This window comes from Trachypithecus francoisi, unplaced genomic scaffold (genome assembly GCF_009764315.1).
Source record: "Trachypithecus francoisi isolate TF-2019V2 unplaced genomic scaffold, Tfra_2.0 Lachesis_group4, whole genome shotgun sequence".
NCBI lineage: Eukaryota > Metazoa > Chordata > Mammalia > Primates > Cercopithecidae > Trachypithecus > Trachypithecus francoisi.
Genome location: NW_022681469.1, coordinates 133,335,828 through 133,354,479, shown reverse-complemented (window position 1 = coordinate 133,354,479; position 18,652 = coordinate 133,335,828). Strand labels below are relative to the sequence as shown.

At 36.7% G+C, this 18,652-nt stretch overlaps 1 protein-coding gene and 1 pseudogene across 4 annotated transcripts in view; both read right to left on the bottom strand.

The window, feature by feature from the left end:
- POU6F2 (POU class 6 homeobox 2) overlaps window positions 1–17,200 on the bottom strand; it is a 507,860-nt gene extending 490,660 nt beyond the window's left edge. For all 3 annotated transcript variants that reach the window (XM_033193710.1, XM_033193712.1, XM_033193709.1), the window contains exon 1: window positions 17,051–17,200. Coding sequence is in view for 1 of the 3 variants with exons in the window: in XM_033193709.1 (XP_033049600.1) it covers window positions 17,051–17,155 (105 nt within the window). In the remaining 2 variants the exon portion in view is untranslated. The remainder of the gene's footprint in view (window positions 1–17,050) is intronic.
- Window positions 3,811–5,400, bottom strand: LOC117073160 (annotated as a pseudogene). The gene has a single exon (XR_004433140.1). The product of XR_004433140.1 is annotated as an argininosuccinate synthase-like (transcript).
- Window positions 17,201–18,652: the final 1,452 nt, after the last annotated feature.

Genomic DNA, 18,652 nt, shown 5'->3' with positions numbered 1-18,652 from the left:
AAATCTTATTTTCTTTTTACCTTTGCCTATATTCCTTTTTCCTTAATTTTTTATACAGTAGAGCAATCCCTATTTCATTAAAATGAATATATAGAGGTATTTATGTATATGTATAAATCATCTTCACTAGTGTGTTGAAAATTGAGCTGGAAAACCAAGAAAAAATTAAATGTCAAGTGATCAGATATTACTATGTGCTTATCTTTATACAGAGAAATGAAAAATCGTCCATTAACATAACTTTACTTAGACATTATTTTGAGAAAATATTATTCAAGAACCAACTAGAGTAGATCCTAAACTCAAGTCACTGTTTTCCAAGTACTACCAAAATAATCTCTTTATTCATTATATTTTATTATTCATTAACTTTGTCAATTTGTAAGTATGCATGAAGCTGCCAATTAACATACTCTTCTGTGGCCTTTTGTATTAAAAGTTTTAAAACATGATTTGAATAATCCATTTCCCAGACTGTAGAAAAATGAAAATTATTCACAGTCACTTGTACTGCATAAAACATTGCTAAAGTGAATAGTAACACAGTATTTCCACTTGGAGTAATATTTCAGGGACTATGTTTTAAAGTTGACAAAGTGTTAGTACAGATTTGTTTTTGCCACTAAACAAATAGAAGAATATTTTCATGAAATCCCGGAAGACAACGGTATATACTGTATAAGCGGCTTTTCAGTCATGCTCCTTTGGACATGCCTTGTTTATCTGATCCCCATATAACTTAAAATCTAGTCGATGCAAACTTCTGAAACACAAACTCTGTGTCCTCATTCTCCACTCCCCTTTGTCTTTTAAGATCTGTTACAAAGAACCTCGTGTCCCCCCCCCTTCACTTTTTAAGATTCAACATTATGACTTGCTAAAAATAAGCATGTGCTGGATACCATGGTGGTGGCTGCTTAAATTAAATGTGTTATGCAGTATGAATAAGGAACCATGGCTGAGAAGCCCTTTCCTTTTAGACATCATATGAAAATAGAAAATGACTGTTTTCAAGGATAGCCTCATTTATACACTCCGAAATGAAGCTAGGAGCAGAGCACAAAAAACAAATTCCCAGACAAGGAATGTTGAGAGAGAACAAATGGAGCAAAGGCAACTCGAGGCTTCAAAACCACTTGAGACGAGCATTCTACTGAGGTATAAATTAGGAGAGTGACAGTTGTAATGAAGCAGTCATTCCATAGTGCCCACTATGCTCCCACTACAGGCCAGGACATACCTCTAGAAAGACTTAGGAGTTGTCTGGGAAGTAGGAGATAAGGGGAAGGAGTAAGAGGCTGAGTATGAAGAGAAAAAACAACCTGTGTGGTCTCCAGCAATGCTTTCAACTCTTTACCTGTTCTAAGATGATTATGGGCCAATTCCGTTGTAGAGAAGGGAGGGAGGGGGTATGGAGACAGAAGAGAAAATGTTATACAGTTAGAGATGTGTGTGTGTGTGTGTGTGTGTGTGTGTGTGTGAGAGAGAGAGAGAGAGAGAGAGAGAAAGTGAAAGGAAAAGAAACATCTCTGTACCAGTCTAAACTGAAAATACAGAAAGCCCGTAATTATATTCCATTCAAGCCCCTTTGCTTGGATTTTCAGTCTGACAATGGCCTCAATAATACACCAGTATCATTCTTTCCTGAAAAAATTGGCTGGAAGGAATTGCCCAGATAAAGAAAGGTGGGAGGCACTCTGTTCCTGTGGTCTCAGGTTTTCATGTGAACACATTTCTCACCCTTGCGAGGAGCAATTCTGTATTACATTGGTGCATGATAAGAGTGTGACATTCATGGCCTCTAGTTCTATATGTGAATTTGATCTTTTCCCTCTTTGTCCCACTCCCAGTAGGAAGCAGAAACCCTGGGTAAAAGGGTCTCTTCATTAGATCCAAACTTTCTGCTGGTAGACTGTCCCAAGATCAAAATGCAGGGCATGAGATGCTAGCAAACTAATTTGGTTGCAGATCTAAAGCCACAGTTTTCAATGAGATCTATAAGCATTAAATGAAAACAAACTCAGAAATTAAAGAAAAGGTCTTATTTATTGTCCCTTGAAACTCTAATAGAATAAAATGAGTGCATGAGGCACGTATTTACCTTTTTATTAATGTATAATGGTAATTCTTCCTAAACATAAATAAATAATTGGTTAAGTCAGGGACATACTCTTCTGTTCATTTGTTCATAAACATATTAATAATTTAAGCCCATAATTTGTGCTGAGTAATCAAGTTAATGTGCTGACTTTAAGCAAATAACCAGGGGGCAGCATAGTCTCTTGTCTTCAATATTTCCTTTAAATCTCTATTTCTTATAAAGATTTGGTCCAACTAGAAAGAAAGAAAACCACCAAGAAATATTGAAGGAAGGGAAGTGTGAATAGATGAGAAAGAAAACCACCAAGAAATTTTGAAGGAAGGGAGGTGTGAATAGATGAAAAAACCTACCAAGATCTTAATACACAAAATCTCCAACTCGTATCCTTGTCTACTGTGTTGGATTCTAGCACACATCTCTCTTTTACTCCCTTTCAAAAGGTTCAACCCAATTTCCCACATTGCTGGGCTCTTGCAGGAGATGGTATCAAGGCTCAGCTTATCTGTTTGAACAATGACCATGTCTCCTCCCTGTATTTCAGAGTGATCATTGAAAGGACGGATGCAGGTGTGGAGAGGTGGCGGTACAAGATATAAGATATATTATATTACAGGCTCCAGACACGAAAAGAAAAAGAACAGCGCTGTCTCTACCAAGCGTTATGTTCCCTTCTGATGTTCCAAAGCATTAAGTGCTTTGTTGAAGATCATGTTGATTTATTTCACCAAATCAGCATTTTGTTTCCTAACTATATATCCATGAGGTCTGGCAGGGCTGAATCATTTGTAAAAGCGAAAGGAGATATTTAGGAGTACACTCTATTTGGCCTTACATTCAAAACACACAAATGCAAACAAGATTACATTTTGTGAACATTTCAAACTATTAAGCAGAGATGAAAGTTCTCTTTTTCAGCCCCACTCCATCTCCAGGGCCCCAATGTTTAAAATTCCATTTGACAGGAAAAAGGTGAGTTGAAAACAGCCAGATAAAAGATGCCCTTTATTGAATTCAATTTCCAAAAACTGAAATTGAAATATGAGAAATACCGCAGGATTTTTTTAAGTTTTCCAAAATTTGTGTTAACATGTACTTTTTTTTGGTAAAATCTCTGACTTCATATCACCATAATCCTTAATGATACAATATAATTATTTCATAAAAATGAGTTTAGAAGTGCCAACATACATTTGGCTGGAACTTTGTTGAGTTTTTGTGAAGGATGGATGGAGAAAGCAAACTTATCTTGCAAATAAGTCGAAATTGATTTCAAATTTAGACAAGAATCTTAATCAGTTAAAAGATGATAGATAGATATAGAGATGATAAATGATTGACAGAATGTTAATTTATCAAAAGATAAAAGAGTTTCTGAGGCTATGAATCTCAAATAGTTCAGACTCCATCAGCATTTTAAAGATATGAACCTGTTTTCAAGCCTTCCCTGAAATTCCTCTGGGAATTTTCCTTATATATATATATATATATATAATATATATATATATATATATACACACACACACACACACACACAGAATAGTGCCTAATATATACACACACACACACACACATATATATATATATGTGTGTGTGTGTATATATATCCTACTTCTCTCTCTCTCCTAATTCTCAGGATATATTTTATTTGTATAACCTGTATATGCATAAATAGGTAAACTCTCATATGCAGAAATGAGAATTAAAGAATACTTTTTTTTTTTAGTGTATCTTTTAATTGTCATTTTATAGCTCCCCACCGCAGCTGCCCCCCACCCTTCCCTTCAGTGACAACACAACGTCTGCAGGCTTCAGGGAGACCAGGGAACAAAGCTGGGGCCTGGCAGCCCCACTAAACTGCCAGCCAGGGAGAGCAAGTCACAATTACAAATTATCACAACAATTAGCGCTTGTACTTGGGGGAGCTGCAAATTGAGGAGGCCCCAGCTCCTCATTGTACAGGGGTCTATTTGGCAGTGACCTTGCTCTGGAGACGATGATATTCCTTCAGCCTGAGGGAATTGATGTTGATGAACCCGGTGGCATCAATTGCCTCATAATCACCCTGCACGTTCATGCTCACCAGCTCCTCGTTGTAGAGAGACAGTGGGGACTCCCGGCCGAGGATATACACCTGGCCCTTGAGGACGGACACCTGCACTTTCCCTTCCACTCGCTCCTGGGACTTGGCAATGCATTGACGGACAAATTCACACTCAGGGCTGTGCCGGAAACCGGTATACACCAGCTCAGCAAATTTCAAGCCCAGGCCTTGTTTGATTTTGCGCACTTCTCGGTCCATGGTGAAGGCCTCGATGTCTAAATGAGCGTGGTAAAGGATGGTGCCTGCTGGGGTCTCGTAGATACCTCGGGACTTCATTCCAATGAAGCGGTTCTCCACGATGTCAATACGGCCCACACCGTGCTTGCCCGCGACTTCGTTCAGGTACGTGAAGAGCTCCAAGGAGGTCTGGTGGGTGGTGCCATCCTTAACGTTGGTCACCTTCACGGGGACCCCTTTTTTGAACTCGATCTCGAGAATGTCAGGGGTGTTGGGGGCTTTGGCCGGGTCCTGGGTCTTCGTGTAGAGACCTGAGGCGCTTGGTTCTTGGGGTTCTCCAGGATTCCAGCCTCGTAGCTGATGTGCATGAGGTTCTCGTCCATGCTCCATGGGCTCTTGGGGGTGACCGGGATGGGAATCCCGTGTTGCTTTGCATATTCCATCAGGTCACTGCGGCCCTTGAACCGGTTGTAGAATTCGGGCATCCTCTAGGGGGCAGTGACATTTATCTGGGGGGGGCCAGCGAGTAGCAGGTGAGCTCAAACCGGACCTGATCATTCCCCTTTCCCGTGGCGCCATGGGACACATACTTGGCCCCCTCCCGCTGGGCGATTTCCACTTGTTTGCGGGCGATGCAAGGCCTGGCAAGAGAGGTGCCCAGGAGGTAGCGGTCCTCATACAGTGCGCTGGACTGGATGGCCGGCCAGATGAACTCCTCCACAAACTCCCTGCTGACATCCTCAATGAACACCTTTTTGGCCCCAAGCTTCAGTGCCTTCTTCCTGGCTTCCTCGAAGTCTTCCTTCTGGCCAATGTTGGCCAGATAGGCAATGACGTCGTAGCCTTGTTCCTTCAGCCACACGAGGATGCACGAGGTGTCCAGGCCGCCACTGTAGGCCAGAACCACGGAGCCTTTGCTGGACATAGTGTCTGGGATTGAAGGCGTGAGTTCCTGGCGTCTGGAATCTGTCTTCACCGTGCAGTGAACCACTCGGGCTCGGGCAGCCGTGGCAGGCGGCAGAGCAGGCTAAAGAATACTTTTAACAGATATTTCCAAATCAGTTCTTAAAGGCACTCAAATAATTTATCCCTAAAAAATTTCTTCTGGCTTTGAGAAACAAAGTGAAGCAAATTGCAAAAATTATTAAAACTGATCATGAAAAGGTGAGATTTCTCTCAAATGTTATTTTATAATCCCAAATATCTATTCTATTATGTAACTTATGAAAACACCTTAGCTTATTTTATGGCTGCCCTATTTACTAAAGATGATAATTTTAACAAAAGAATAGTTTTCATTATTAAACAATTAAATAATTATTCTTTAACCAAAGAATAATTTATTCATTCATAGAATTTATACATCTCTGTACTCAGATTACCTTACAAGTCTAAAGGCATCTGACTGTGACATGGGGCACTTACAAAGTTATTTGTGAAAATAACTTGGGATACTGTATTGAAAGTTGGCCGCATCTAAAGGTGTAGCTCATGGAGGACTGGGACATCAACTATTTGAGGCTAGTGTGGCTCCCTAGCCTCAAAGTTAGGAGCAGCTCTTTGACGAAAGCTACCAAAAAGCACTGATTTGCTCCTCCAGCCTTCCACTCCCCAACGGATCTACCATTTTACATTTTACAAAAGGATCATCTTCCAGGCCACCATGTGGAACCCAAGTACCACAGTTATTGATGGCAACAGTAGGAGGAGGAAAATGAGGAAAGGAAGGAGGAAGGCAGGGAGGGAGTCAATGAGGTGTTGCTGTCATGAAATCAGCTTTCATAAAGAGATGACACTTTTCACAGGTAATGTTAGGCCCATGTTTCCATTGTGTGATTTTGCATATGACTAAGGACTTACACCTGGCCTCCAGCATTCTCAGGACCAATTCCAGCTTTGCCACTTACTGTCCTGGGAGGCCTTGCACCACTTCCTTAGCCTCAGCCTTCTACTTGGTAAGGTGGAAATCACAACAGTACCTACCTTACCGACCTGGCCTGAGGATTAAATTATACCAGCAAAGTGCCTGGCACCCAGTAAGTGCTCACTTATTGGTAGATTATTACTACTGTTGTTTTTTGGATGGGTAAATATTTAGCCCTTTTCTGGATGAAAAATGGTATTAAACATTAGATATTCCAGGAAGTTTACAAGAGCCCCACGGAAACACATTCAGACACACAGGGATACATGAAATGAATGCCAGGTTACATTCCCTCCATTCCTCTTCTGCTATTGAGTTATGATTGGCGGGGGGGCAGGAGGGGTTACATTGTTCAATTGTTATAGGTGTATTTTCTTTATTATTTAAAATAACAGTCATCCAGTTTAAGAGGTACTGTGATAGAGTGCACTAGAATCATCTGTAAAGCTTTTTAAAAATACTCATACCCAGACTCCACCCAGATAAATAGAACCAGAATTTATGAGAATGAGTCCTTCACATCAGTAGATTTTTAAAGTTTGCCCCTGGTGGATCTACAAGGCAGGCAGAGAAAAACAGTGGAATTTCAGAAAATGATATGAGTTCAAGTCTCATTTCTTCCACTCCTTAGCAATATGGCTACAAATAAGATACATAACCTCTCTGAGCCAGCTTCCACTTCTATAAAATGGGGATGATGATCTGTATCTACTTCTAAAGTTGTGGGGTTCAAACAAGTTCATTAATATTAAAGCCATACTCTGCAATTGGTTCGCAAAAGCCCGTTTTAAGCTCCAGGCAAAGAAGTCAGCTACCTTTAAATCTATAGATGAAGCTCACTTGTCTTAGCATCTGTTAGCATCTGGAGGGAGGAAACAAGAGGGAAAAAGAACACACCTACAGTTCCATAGACTCAATTCTGGAAGTCTGTGTAGGGAAAGATGGCATGGTCAGCTCACACTCCCATCTCTTATTCAAATATAAGATATCATTACCGCCTACGTTACTGTCTTCTTGGTATATGTGAGGTAATGTGATTAAAGAGAACAAGCAAAGTCATATCCTAAAAGAAACGTAAAATATAACTTTTCACATTCTCTGAAATATTTCAATAATGTACACTTTGTCTGCCTTCTCAAAACCCTAAATATAGTAGAATTCAAGAGCTAAGTCTCATTAGTTTTGATTCAGCCCTGCTTGTGGCTGCATTATTTAACCTATGAATCAGGGTTGAAGGATTGGTCTGACAATATGAAATATAGAAAACAGAAATTTAACTGACATTAATTACCATGAATTTCTTCTGGTCTCTTTTTCACTAATCTAGATACATTAACTGAATCATGCATTGGAAACATATATCTATGTCAATTATCTTAATAAACAGCATTGAGGCTCATGAAAGAAAATAGCTTAAGCATTTTGTTCAGTTGTTTGGTGGCTTGGAGCAAACATAAAGGTTTTCAAGTCATAATGTGTCTGACTGAGAACCAGCTCCTTATGCCATTCTCTGTCATTCTTACCTCTTTGTTACTAAATACAATATTGTGATCTTTATTGCTATTTTAATTGTTTTGAGTGTTCAATATATAAATGATACATCTCTTTTCTTGTGGCATAAAGCTACTCTTCACTTTTAACATTACATTTAACCTTCTCCCAGGAGACACCATTTATGAGTTCTTTTGCTCAAACAAATCTTATTTGGAAAATTCTGAAATCCTTTATGGTAAGAGAAATGAAACTTCTCAACTTGTTAGACTGATCGCAGAGACTAACTTATTTTTAAAAGCTAGATCAAGAGAGAATTGGTTAAATAAATCACTGTATATCCATAAAAGGGAATACTACAGAGAAGGATGCAGATCTATTCATAGTCACATGAGAAGAGGTTCAAAATGTTTTTTATATGTGAAAGTAAGTTACAGAACTCTATGTATAGTATAGTTCTACTTGGATTGTATAAGGATTGCATATACCTGCATAGAAAATCTCTGAAAGGATATATAAGAAATAGTTAACAGTGGTTATTTGTGGTGAGTGGAATCAGGATACTTTACTTTCCACTTTATACTATTCTGTGCTATTGAAATGGTTTGTCATATGCAGGCAATACTGTTATAATTTTTTAGTAAAAAATTCAAAAATACTCATAGGAGTCTACCATGTAACTAACTCACTTCAATCACATGCATATAAGAACTGTGTTAATGTACTGTCACTTTTACTCAGATGTTCCACTCTCTGCCTGAACTAGTTGTTTAAATTATATTTGATAAATAATGGTAGAAAAGGAGAAAGCAATTGCAGTTGATAGGTTTCAGCACTAGTACAAAGGGAAGTACATTGCAAAGCAAACAGCCCCCCTGTTTTTGCAAGGAAATAACTGCAATATTCATACGTTTGCAGTTTTCCGATCGACTATGTACTCAAATTCTTACCATAAACTTGATGTTTAAAAGCGCAAAGTACTATGCAGGAGGCTAAGGTGGGAGGGTCTCTTGAGCCCAGGAGTTCACAGCCAGCCTCAGCAACATGGCAAGACCTCATCTCAAAACAAAAACAAAAAAGTTGCAAAGTATTTTTCCATTCTCAACCAGGTTGAGAGGAGTATTTTAAGTAAACATCTACCGTAATTTTTTCAGGTACTAAGATTGAAAACAGAGACAAAATATTTTTAGATTATTAGAGGTTAAATAGTCAAGGATTCCTAAAATGTTTATAGTATGTCTGTGAGTGTGCATGTGTGTTAATGAATTAGATTGCTAGACTGCCTCATTTCCATTTTTACTCTAAATTCTTTCATCACTAGAAATCTAGATATAGGTTTGTTTACAAACAAAAAAAGTTTTCAGAAAACAAATCACAACTTTAGTTCTTGAATCTAGGATTAATACATTACCTAGGAACAATATAGGACTGTTTGGGATTTGAGCCATATTAGCCTTTGTTCCCAGAGACCTTTTTAATATTACTACAAACACCTCTTGTATTAGCAGTTCTAGAAACACACCAAGAAATGCACCTAAGAATGTGTAAAGACTCACTTTGTTAAGGAAATATTGAAACAGAGAAAATGAATACAACAGAGATTTACTTTTAAGATCCTTGAACACCATCTGCTGATATGAACGGAGAGAAATTTACAAACTTGGCATTCTTATATCACAGCCAAACTTTCACAAAACTCTTATTTTTCCCAACTTCTGACCTGGGGCATTTCATCCCACAATCATCGCTTCTGCCTACCATTCAACCAGCATCTTGTCAAATCTGGCTGCAAGATTAAGTTTCCCGATTCGGAATTCAATATTGTAACCCCAAGGATATAAGATTCAAGCTGGAACATTCTGGGTTTTTTTTTAATGGATAAAATTGTTTCAGCCCAAAGACCACAGTTCGCCCTGGCTATAATGATGAATCATCAGGACTGACACTAAGTGAAATGAGTTTGATGTTCTTGGTTGTATTTGTGCCCATTAAGCAGCATTTTACATTTGTCCTAACTCTCAACCTTTTGGAGAAAAGGTTGAAAGAGACTTGTTTTCTAGTATTATTTGAGACTTACAAAATTAACTAGCTCTGTCTGAAGCAAGTTTGGCTTGCCATAGTCCCTACTATTGTGTGTCCAGCTCCATTCTTGCCCATTCTGCCCTTCCAATTTGGAGGAAAAGAACTGAAGATTTAAGAAATATCTACTTTTCTCTCATATTTCCTCAGTATCAATTATGGCTTCTGGTATCCTTGCTTCTGTCTTAGTACATTATTTACCTTTTACTCTCAACAAAAACCTCCTTCCTTTAAACAAAATCTGTATATGAATTCTCCACTGAAAACTAAGCTCCCTATAAATGTTGTACTTTGTCCTTTTGAAAAGGAATTTGCCTGGGTTCTGATCAATGCTAAAAATACCACTTAACAGGTATGCAATCTTTTCAAAATATACCTGTTTTTCTAAGTTTTTAGGTGTTAGAGATAAATGTTTTCTTCCAAAAATAGTTTTAAATTATTCATCAAAAATCAAAGTCATAAAATATGCAGAGTCAGCATCATATTAAACTCCAGAAATAATACGTGCTATTGCACAGCATCGGAGCCCTGGTTAACCTCTTGTAAAAAGCTCCAAAGATTTAAAGAAAAGTTTTCCTTAATATTGAAATTTGCATACAGCACAAGCACTGTGAAGTCTTTTCTTAGACTTTGTTTTTTAATTCTAGTTCTCCTGTGCTAACGTATTGTTTTACTGTATTTTTCGTGTGTGATTTGAATTGCTAGGTGAGGTAAGCTTACAGGATAACTTAGAAATATAAACTAAAGAAGCAAGTATATTGGTGAGTCTTCTGCTACCTTTCTGCTTTGTTTTGCTCGAGGTCTTGTCTCTCTTTCCAGTGCCCTTTCCTGCCTGGGAAGCCCACAAAGATTCACTTTTCAGTTATTACTCATCAAACTGACTCTGGTTCACAGTGGAAAGGAGAAGAAAAGCTAATGGAGAAATGGCACTGAAGAAAGAGAGCAAAATGTCAGAGCAATACGTTTGAGCGACTATATTCTTTTCATTAAAGGTGTCAACACGTTTATTTGCATCTTTGACCCTAGGACTAGGGAAGTGCTGGAAATTGGGTGGGCACCTTTTCCCACAGGAAAAATATACCTCCTAGGTGGGGGGAAGCCTGAAAATAGGTGAAAGTTAGAATACTCAGTTGATCTTCAAATTTTTTTTTTTGTCTTATGGTTAGAAAAGCACTGTTGAAAGGAATAGGGTTGCATTTCAACTAGAATCAGTGCCAAGTATCAATAGCTAAGGTCTGTCTTTTGAAGAAAGAGTCTTTCATATCATGAGGGTTTTAAAGCTACTGATAAAACAAAAAGCTATTTTCTGAAGACCAGTCAACCTGAAAAACAAGTGTTTTAAACCCTAGAGAATTTCCTTTAACGTAAATAATCAAAGATGTTTTCAATTATTTTGCTGTTACTTACATACAGCGATTTTACATTTATGAGAAGTGCTATCCCTGAAATAACAAAAATATTATCATTTATAAATGGGGTATAGAAAAATAACACAAGCAGACAGCAAACCAGGAAGGATTTTTTCTAACAAAAATTAAGCAATATTCACCATAATTGGCTCACATTGTGGAACTGGGAAAAACAAGAAAATAATAGAAAGAAAAACAAATCTTTACTGAAATGTAGTCATAGTGTTTCACTCACAATCCCTTCTTCAAATTGAGATGCAGAAGAAATGTGTGAAAAGCAAAACTGGTACAAATCTTGATTACAGTTTTGGATCAGTTTAAGACAAGATGGCTCAACAGAGCAATTTACATAGGCTAACAGAGCAAAGCTTGACTCGGTAATTTACTTTATTGGACACACATTTCACCTACAAAAAAAAAAAAAAAAGAAAGGAGCGAGGGAGGAACAAAAGAAGAAAGGAAGAAAGGGATGTAGGGAGGGAGGGAAGGGAAAAAGAACATAAATCCAAGTTTGAGATTACATATAGAGCAGCTATTATCTCCCAAGTAAAGGTTTGGCCATAAATTACAAATTAATTTAAAAGTTGTGTAATTTGGATTTTCTTTTAGTGCTCAAATTAAAGTCAATATTTATCTTTTGGCACATTGTTTCTTCAAGTCTGATCCTTTCATGTTTGCACTTTATGTCACAACTTTATTTTCTACTCAATCAAGCATTAGAAAAGAGTACAGCTTGTACAATATCACAATGCAATTGAAAAGTGAAGTTTTTCAATATTTGCAGACATGTTAATTATATTCCCATTTTCATAGCAATAAAGAGAAAAATACTTGAAACTGGTAATATGCAGTTTACATAGCAAAGAAAAGGTCAATTAAGAAACATCCTTCACTACCTCCGAAACAAATGCTATAGATTTTACACGCAGGAAACTTATTACGTGCAAACTTTCTTTCATAAGCATTTGTATTTTAAAAGTTGCAGCCACCTCTCTGCATATGTTAGAGGTAAGAATCAAAAAGTTTTAAGTTCTTAAGCATTGAAAATGATACTTGAATCCTATAGTTTCATTAATTGATCTTAGAGATAGAAAAGAAAATTTAGTTTCAAGACCCAAGTTCATCTAATTTTTGTTTAGTATTAACATTATTGTACAGTAGTATTGCTATGTTGATAAATTTTACTTAAATGGACAAAATTGACTTTATCATTTAAATGTCTGCTTTAATTTTTAAAAATTCTAAATGGAATAAAAATTAAGTCCATCTGGTAAAATGTAAAATGTTAACATAAAACTTTCCTATAAGTATGAATGAAATATTAAGTGAAGCTTTTTAGGTTAATAAACAATACATACTACAAATTCAATTTTGGTGAGTCCGGCACTTATCAAAAGAATACTAGCACCAGTATGTATAAGAAAGAATAATCCTTAATTAATCTGTATTTTTTCTAGTATACCATTCATCCATAATACCTTGGGGAAAAGGTATTCTCAATAAAATTCAAGCAGTAATAATTTCACACTCCCAAAATACATCAATTTGTTGAAGCAATCTGTCAGTTTCAAAAATATCAGCATTCACACCCACAAAAATGACTTTTTTTAAGAGTCTATGGGAGTTACGCTTTGCATGAGTAAAACAGGGTTAGGTTAGCCCCAGTGTTTCATTTTTATATATAAGGCATGAATATCAGTCTAAATTGACTGAGGGCAATCTTCAAGTGTGTTATTTACATCATGCCAATGTCCCCCCTCCCTAGGCCACTTGCATCGCACATCAGTTTGAGCATATTTTAGGTAAGCAAATTATTATTAAATCTACATTAAATACTTTTTGGAACAAGGGATTATACCATCCGTGTAAAATTAATTGTTTTTATGCTATAACAGTGAAATATTTGGTTTTAAAATCTCCATATGAGAAAACATACATGGAGATACTGTTAAGCCAAATGCATGCACACATACTGAGCACTGTCTGAGACATTTGCATTCGTCTTCTGACGTACAACTTTACAACACTTCAAATTGTCGAAATGTACTTTGAAAAATAAAAGATCCATTGTACCAGTAAGGGAAATTGTAAACAGCTTTTTATTGTACTTCTAATGCTATAGAATGCATGGTCTCTTCTCTCTTCTTCTAGTACTTTAGCAATGTCAACTGGAAGTGCATCCATGATCACTTTATCCAGCTGTCTCTCTCCCACTCCCAGCAAACTCTTAGATATACTTGATAAATATTTTCATCTAATTTGGTTCATCTGTTGTTTTTATTAACAACTAATTTAATATCCTCTGTTCTGCAATATTTGCAAAAGTCAGTCTATAGACGTGAAGCCAGTCGGGACCCTCAGGCCTGTGCATCAGGATGGTGGGCTGGCTAGGTCCTCTGGGGACAGCAGTGCCAGAAGGAGTATTGGACACAGTGACCCGACTGTATGAGATGAGAAAAAACAAAAACAGGGGGTCCGCAGTACTGATGAACTAATCTGTCACTCACAAGCTCAGGTCTGCCAAAAAAGAAATGAAGCACTAAACATTTAATGGCCATAAGAAACGGAAATGCAAGTCTTCATTTCTAAATGATAATCGAACCCATGATCAGAATCTGCTTAACTGTGTAATTGAATTGAATGGAAAATCATCCCCTGGATAACAATCCATCCTACGTTCAAGGGGTTAGGAAGCTAACTACAGGTAATTGCTGTCAGAAATCTGATTTGATTTCCAAAAATTGTGTGAATGAACCAAGTTTCTTGATCTTGATATACTAGGCAGGGAGTTTGTTCTTCCAAGTACTAGACTGCTTAATTGCTTGCTTGGGGGAGGAGAAATCCTGGGGGAAAGGCATATATGAGCAATTTCTACTCTGTGAAGCCAGTGCTGTGTCCTGAGCTGGATCACGGCCAGAAACACAGAAAAGTCTACTCTTTCCTACAGTGGAAGCAACTGTGGATATTTCATCCTAAGAGCGAATGAAAAAATCTAAAGCTCATACTTCACAGGAATCTTTCAATATTCTGACTGAAAACTGGTTATTTGCTCCTCCAACCCAAAGTCATCTAGGAACAGGACTCAGAACAGGAAAAAAAAAAAAAAAGACAAAAATAATAATTATTCCAAAATGTATTTGAGAAGAAACAAATACATTTGCATTATTAAATGGGATTGTTCACACCTGCTGAGTAGATATAAGATGATATTTAAGTCAAGAGCTAAAAAATAAACCATCTCTTTCTGATTTTGATTGACAGCAGAGCAATAAAAATTATTTTCACAATCTTTTCCTTACTGTTAGAAGTAATCATTTGAGTAAATACACTTATCTGTGCTATAACTATTAAAATGAATTCATTTCAAATATGTATAGCACCTTTCTTTTTTATATTTCTAGATATGGTTTCCATATAGACTTTCTGACTTTTATCGTATGCATATAGGGCAATATTCTAGTTTTCTTTCTTTTTAAATACTTACTGTTTCAATTTCAAATAAAAAATAAGCATTCTAGTTTGTACATTTTTAGCATAGAAATGTTTACAACCTTCAGCACAATTGCTTTTGTAATTTACTGACTTGGTATTTTGAGGAGTTTTGAACAAATTATGAGAAATAACACCTTCAGAAAGCATGTGACTACTTTGATGCAACTATTGGCAATGTATTCATAAGTCATTAACATGTAGAGTTCTTAGACATACGGAACCTTTAAACATTATACTAAAGAATACATATAAAATACAGAGCTATGTAATAATAGCTAATTTTAAATCCTGACAAATTAGAAGTTAAGTCTACTATCTGTAAAAATATATACTGATTCCTTTTTTTTAACTATATACCTGAGCCTTTAAAAAGTATATACCTTTACAATTGATTTCCAATAAACAATACTGAATAACAAACTACAAGTGACTTTCCTGATTTTTCAGCAGAAATATATAGAAAAAGGAAATCCTATTTCTTATTAGAGTTTGAAGCACAGTAATTCTGCACAGTATTAAGAACCATAACTATGCCATACAGAAGACAGAACCTGCAACCTAAGAAAAGTTTTATTAAACAGGACAAGACAGTGATTAGGGGCTCAAGTTTTATTTCAATACACGAAAGTCATCTACTGTAACAGATATTTATTTCATTCCCTACACCACTATTATTTTAGCTGTATTTGATATATTTGCTCATCAGTGAATACTTACAGTGAAACAGGTATTAAGAGTATATAAAATCAGTTTATATATTTTCTCCTGCCTACAGAGTTCACTTTATATATATGTCTATAGAACAAAAACCACCTTAAAAGTTTTAAAAAATATTTCTCTGTTGAACCAAATATCTACTTCTTTTAAAATAGTGTGAGCCTGTGAAAACATAGTATTATGTATTTGACATTTTCCATCTAAAAATACATTATGAAGCAAGCATGCTGGTATTAATAAACCATGTGCTTTCAGAACCCTGAAGTGCTTTTCTATAATTTTGTTGAAAACAGAATAAGATGACATATTTTCCACCATGCTATTAACATACAGCAAACAAATTTTATGTCGTTGCCTTGCCAGCTTGTCTTGATTGGAAAGTGTACAAAAAAAAAAAAAAAAAACTTTTAGGAGTTTATAAATATTCGTGAGCATAGTCTGGTTTAGAAGTTAACAATACATAAGTAAACACAGATAACTTAGAAAAATTTAGTCAAAAATACATTACAAAAAAAGAAAAGAAAAAGAAACCACGTATATTTCCTTTTTCCTCACCCCACCCCCATCATAGTCAGAAAAATCACCCTCCCTCTGCAGCAGGGTACTATCCTTCCTTTCACCACTTTAGTTATCTGAAGGCAAATGAAAATACAACGATCCTTTTCGTCTTCTGATTTAGCTTACAACGCAAACATTTTAACACAAGCATAAACTACTGACTTCACAGAAAGCACCAAACAGAAAGAGCAAGACTCACTGACCCATTTGGAAGACAAAGACGACAGAGCAGGAAAGCTCTAAAAATCAGCTTGTGAGGCCTCTGAGAGATATTCTTCTGGCATTTCATCACAGCAGCCCCAGACCAGCTCACCTCCCTGGATACAAGGAGGAGGCACTAAATAGAGCTGTTTATTAAAGCTGCTGTGCTGGATTGCATTAGGAAGCGCGAGCAGACCACCTGGACCTTTCAGATTGTGGCAGTGTTTAATTTGCAGCCTGCCCCTCTGCAGCAGCCAAGACTATTACTACATTCACCCGGCTCAATCACACATTATCTGGGTTAGAAGTCAAGGCACATGTATCTATATATTTATATTTCCGATATGGATAAAGTGAGAGAGGGAGAGAGAGAGAGAAGGAGAGAACAGTCAAAATAAAAATATTGAACAGCATTAGAAAAATTTTAACTACTACCTAGAAAACCACACTTGATTCTCTTCTCGCACTTTCTTTCCTTCGGAGATCAAAATCTAAAAAGAAAGCAAATTTCTAAAATAGATTTTTAAGAAACATTCAGATCAAATTATAAATTAGATTTCTCCTTCCGTGTTTTTGTTGTTGTTTTAGTTTTTGTTTAAAAGGATCACATTGAAGTTTGAAGCTGAGGTTTCCCTGGTCAGATTTAATGGGTGCCTTTTGCCTTTCGCACTTTCAGCACTACACGGGCAGGTAGCTGAAGATACAGATAGAAAGATGGTACTGTAAATATGAATGATGTGAATCATATGGTGAGACCCTTGTGGAAAAAAAGGGGAGTTGAGAAATGGCTGACTCCATACCTGACCAATTACAGCTTGCATGGTCCCCGTGTCCTGCTGCGCTGAGAGATCGCAATCCATCATATGTTGTCTTTGAAAAGGAGAATGGGGGTTTCTGGCATGCATCTGTCAATCAACTTCTGCACTCACAACCATCACCAAAAGCAAGGGGAAAAAAAGTCAAGCTGCTCCACCAAATGGGATGAAACTGTCATGTGACCTCCGGCAGACACGCACACACACATTCACTACCTCCACAGAGCGTAAGAATTTTCTGTAGATATGAAATGACATTGACAAATATCCAATACCAAGTAAATAAAGTGAGACAAACAGCTATTCACCAAAGACAAAAACATGGGCTGTAATCTTCCGCTAAAGGTTTAACAAACCTATGAGGATTATTTTTAATGCTCTAGAAATCTATGTTTAAAACAAAACAAAACCAAAATGAACTACCTCATGTGAGTGTCCATTAAGACTTTGATTTTTGTGCTACTATATACATTTTTAAAAGTATAGTTAATTGCTGTGGTTTTCTTAATGGGTCCCTAATGATTTTATTTTTAAAATCTCTGAATGACCTTTTGATAATATGCAGTTATCTTTCTTGTTTTATATAAAGACACCTTTTCAGAGAAGCTTGAAATGTTAACTGTTACGTAACAGACACCCTGATATTTGTGGATTGGAAATGGACATAGAAAATAATCCATGTAAACGATGATGACCACTCTAACATAAAATATTCAAAGTATATAAATAGTAGTCACTAAACTTTCTATCTTCTAAAAGGTAAGGGGATGATTTACTTGCAGTTCATCTAAACTGATGTAATGTATTTTTAATGTGATGACAACTATTTTAAGTTTTTAAATTTAATTTTAACTATCTGATTCCACACAATCTAGGGACAGATTGCTAATGTATTATGGGTCAGTTATTGTTAAGGGTGACAAGAAAATAACTTACCAGCTTTTTAACCTTCCTAGGCTAAAGATCGGAACCTGACTTTCAAGACAATCCTACAGGTATTGTAAAGTTGCTCTCCGAAAACCCAAAACCGTAAACACTGTCCATTAACTTGGTGGCTTTGTGGCAGTGAAGAACGTTTGCATTGTCTACTTTTTAACTGAAGTTCATTAGTATACTGTCCCTAACTTTTCAAAAAAATGTATAGGAAAACCTTGTGTTAATATTAAAATGAAGATTTTTTCGGGGCTATAAACTGATGACAAGTCGGGGAGCAATGAGAAATATTTAATACAGAATATATACTGTTATGTATATTATTGCATAATATCCACTGCTTGAAAATTAATCAAAAGGAACTTCAAGTGAGAAAAAAAAATTTTTTTCAATATTGTTAAAGCTTTAGGAGCAAAGAATGAAAGACCAAAGCGCGCGCGCACACACACACAGACACACACACACACACACAGAGACACACACACACACACACACACACACACTTAAATCAGCATCCCCAAACAAAATGAGACCGTGTACCAAGTGGGTAGCCCTCCTGGGAGCTGAGGGCTAACTGAGGAAAGGCCCTTCTAAACATTATTAAAGGTCCCGTCTGCGCTGAAGCCCTATCCGGGGGTTTCTGCAGTCATCCCA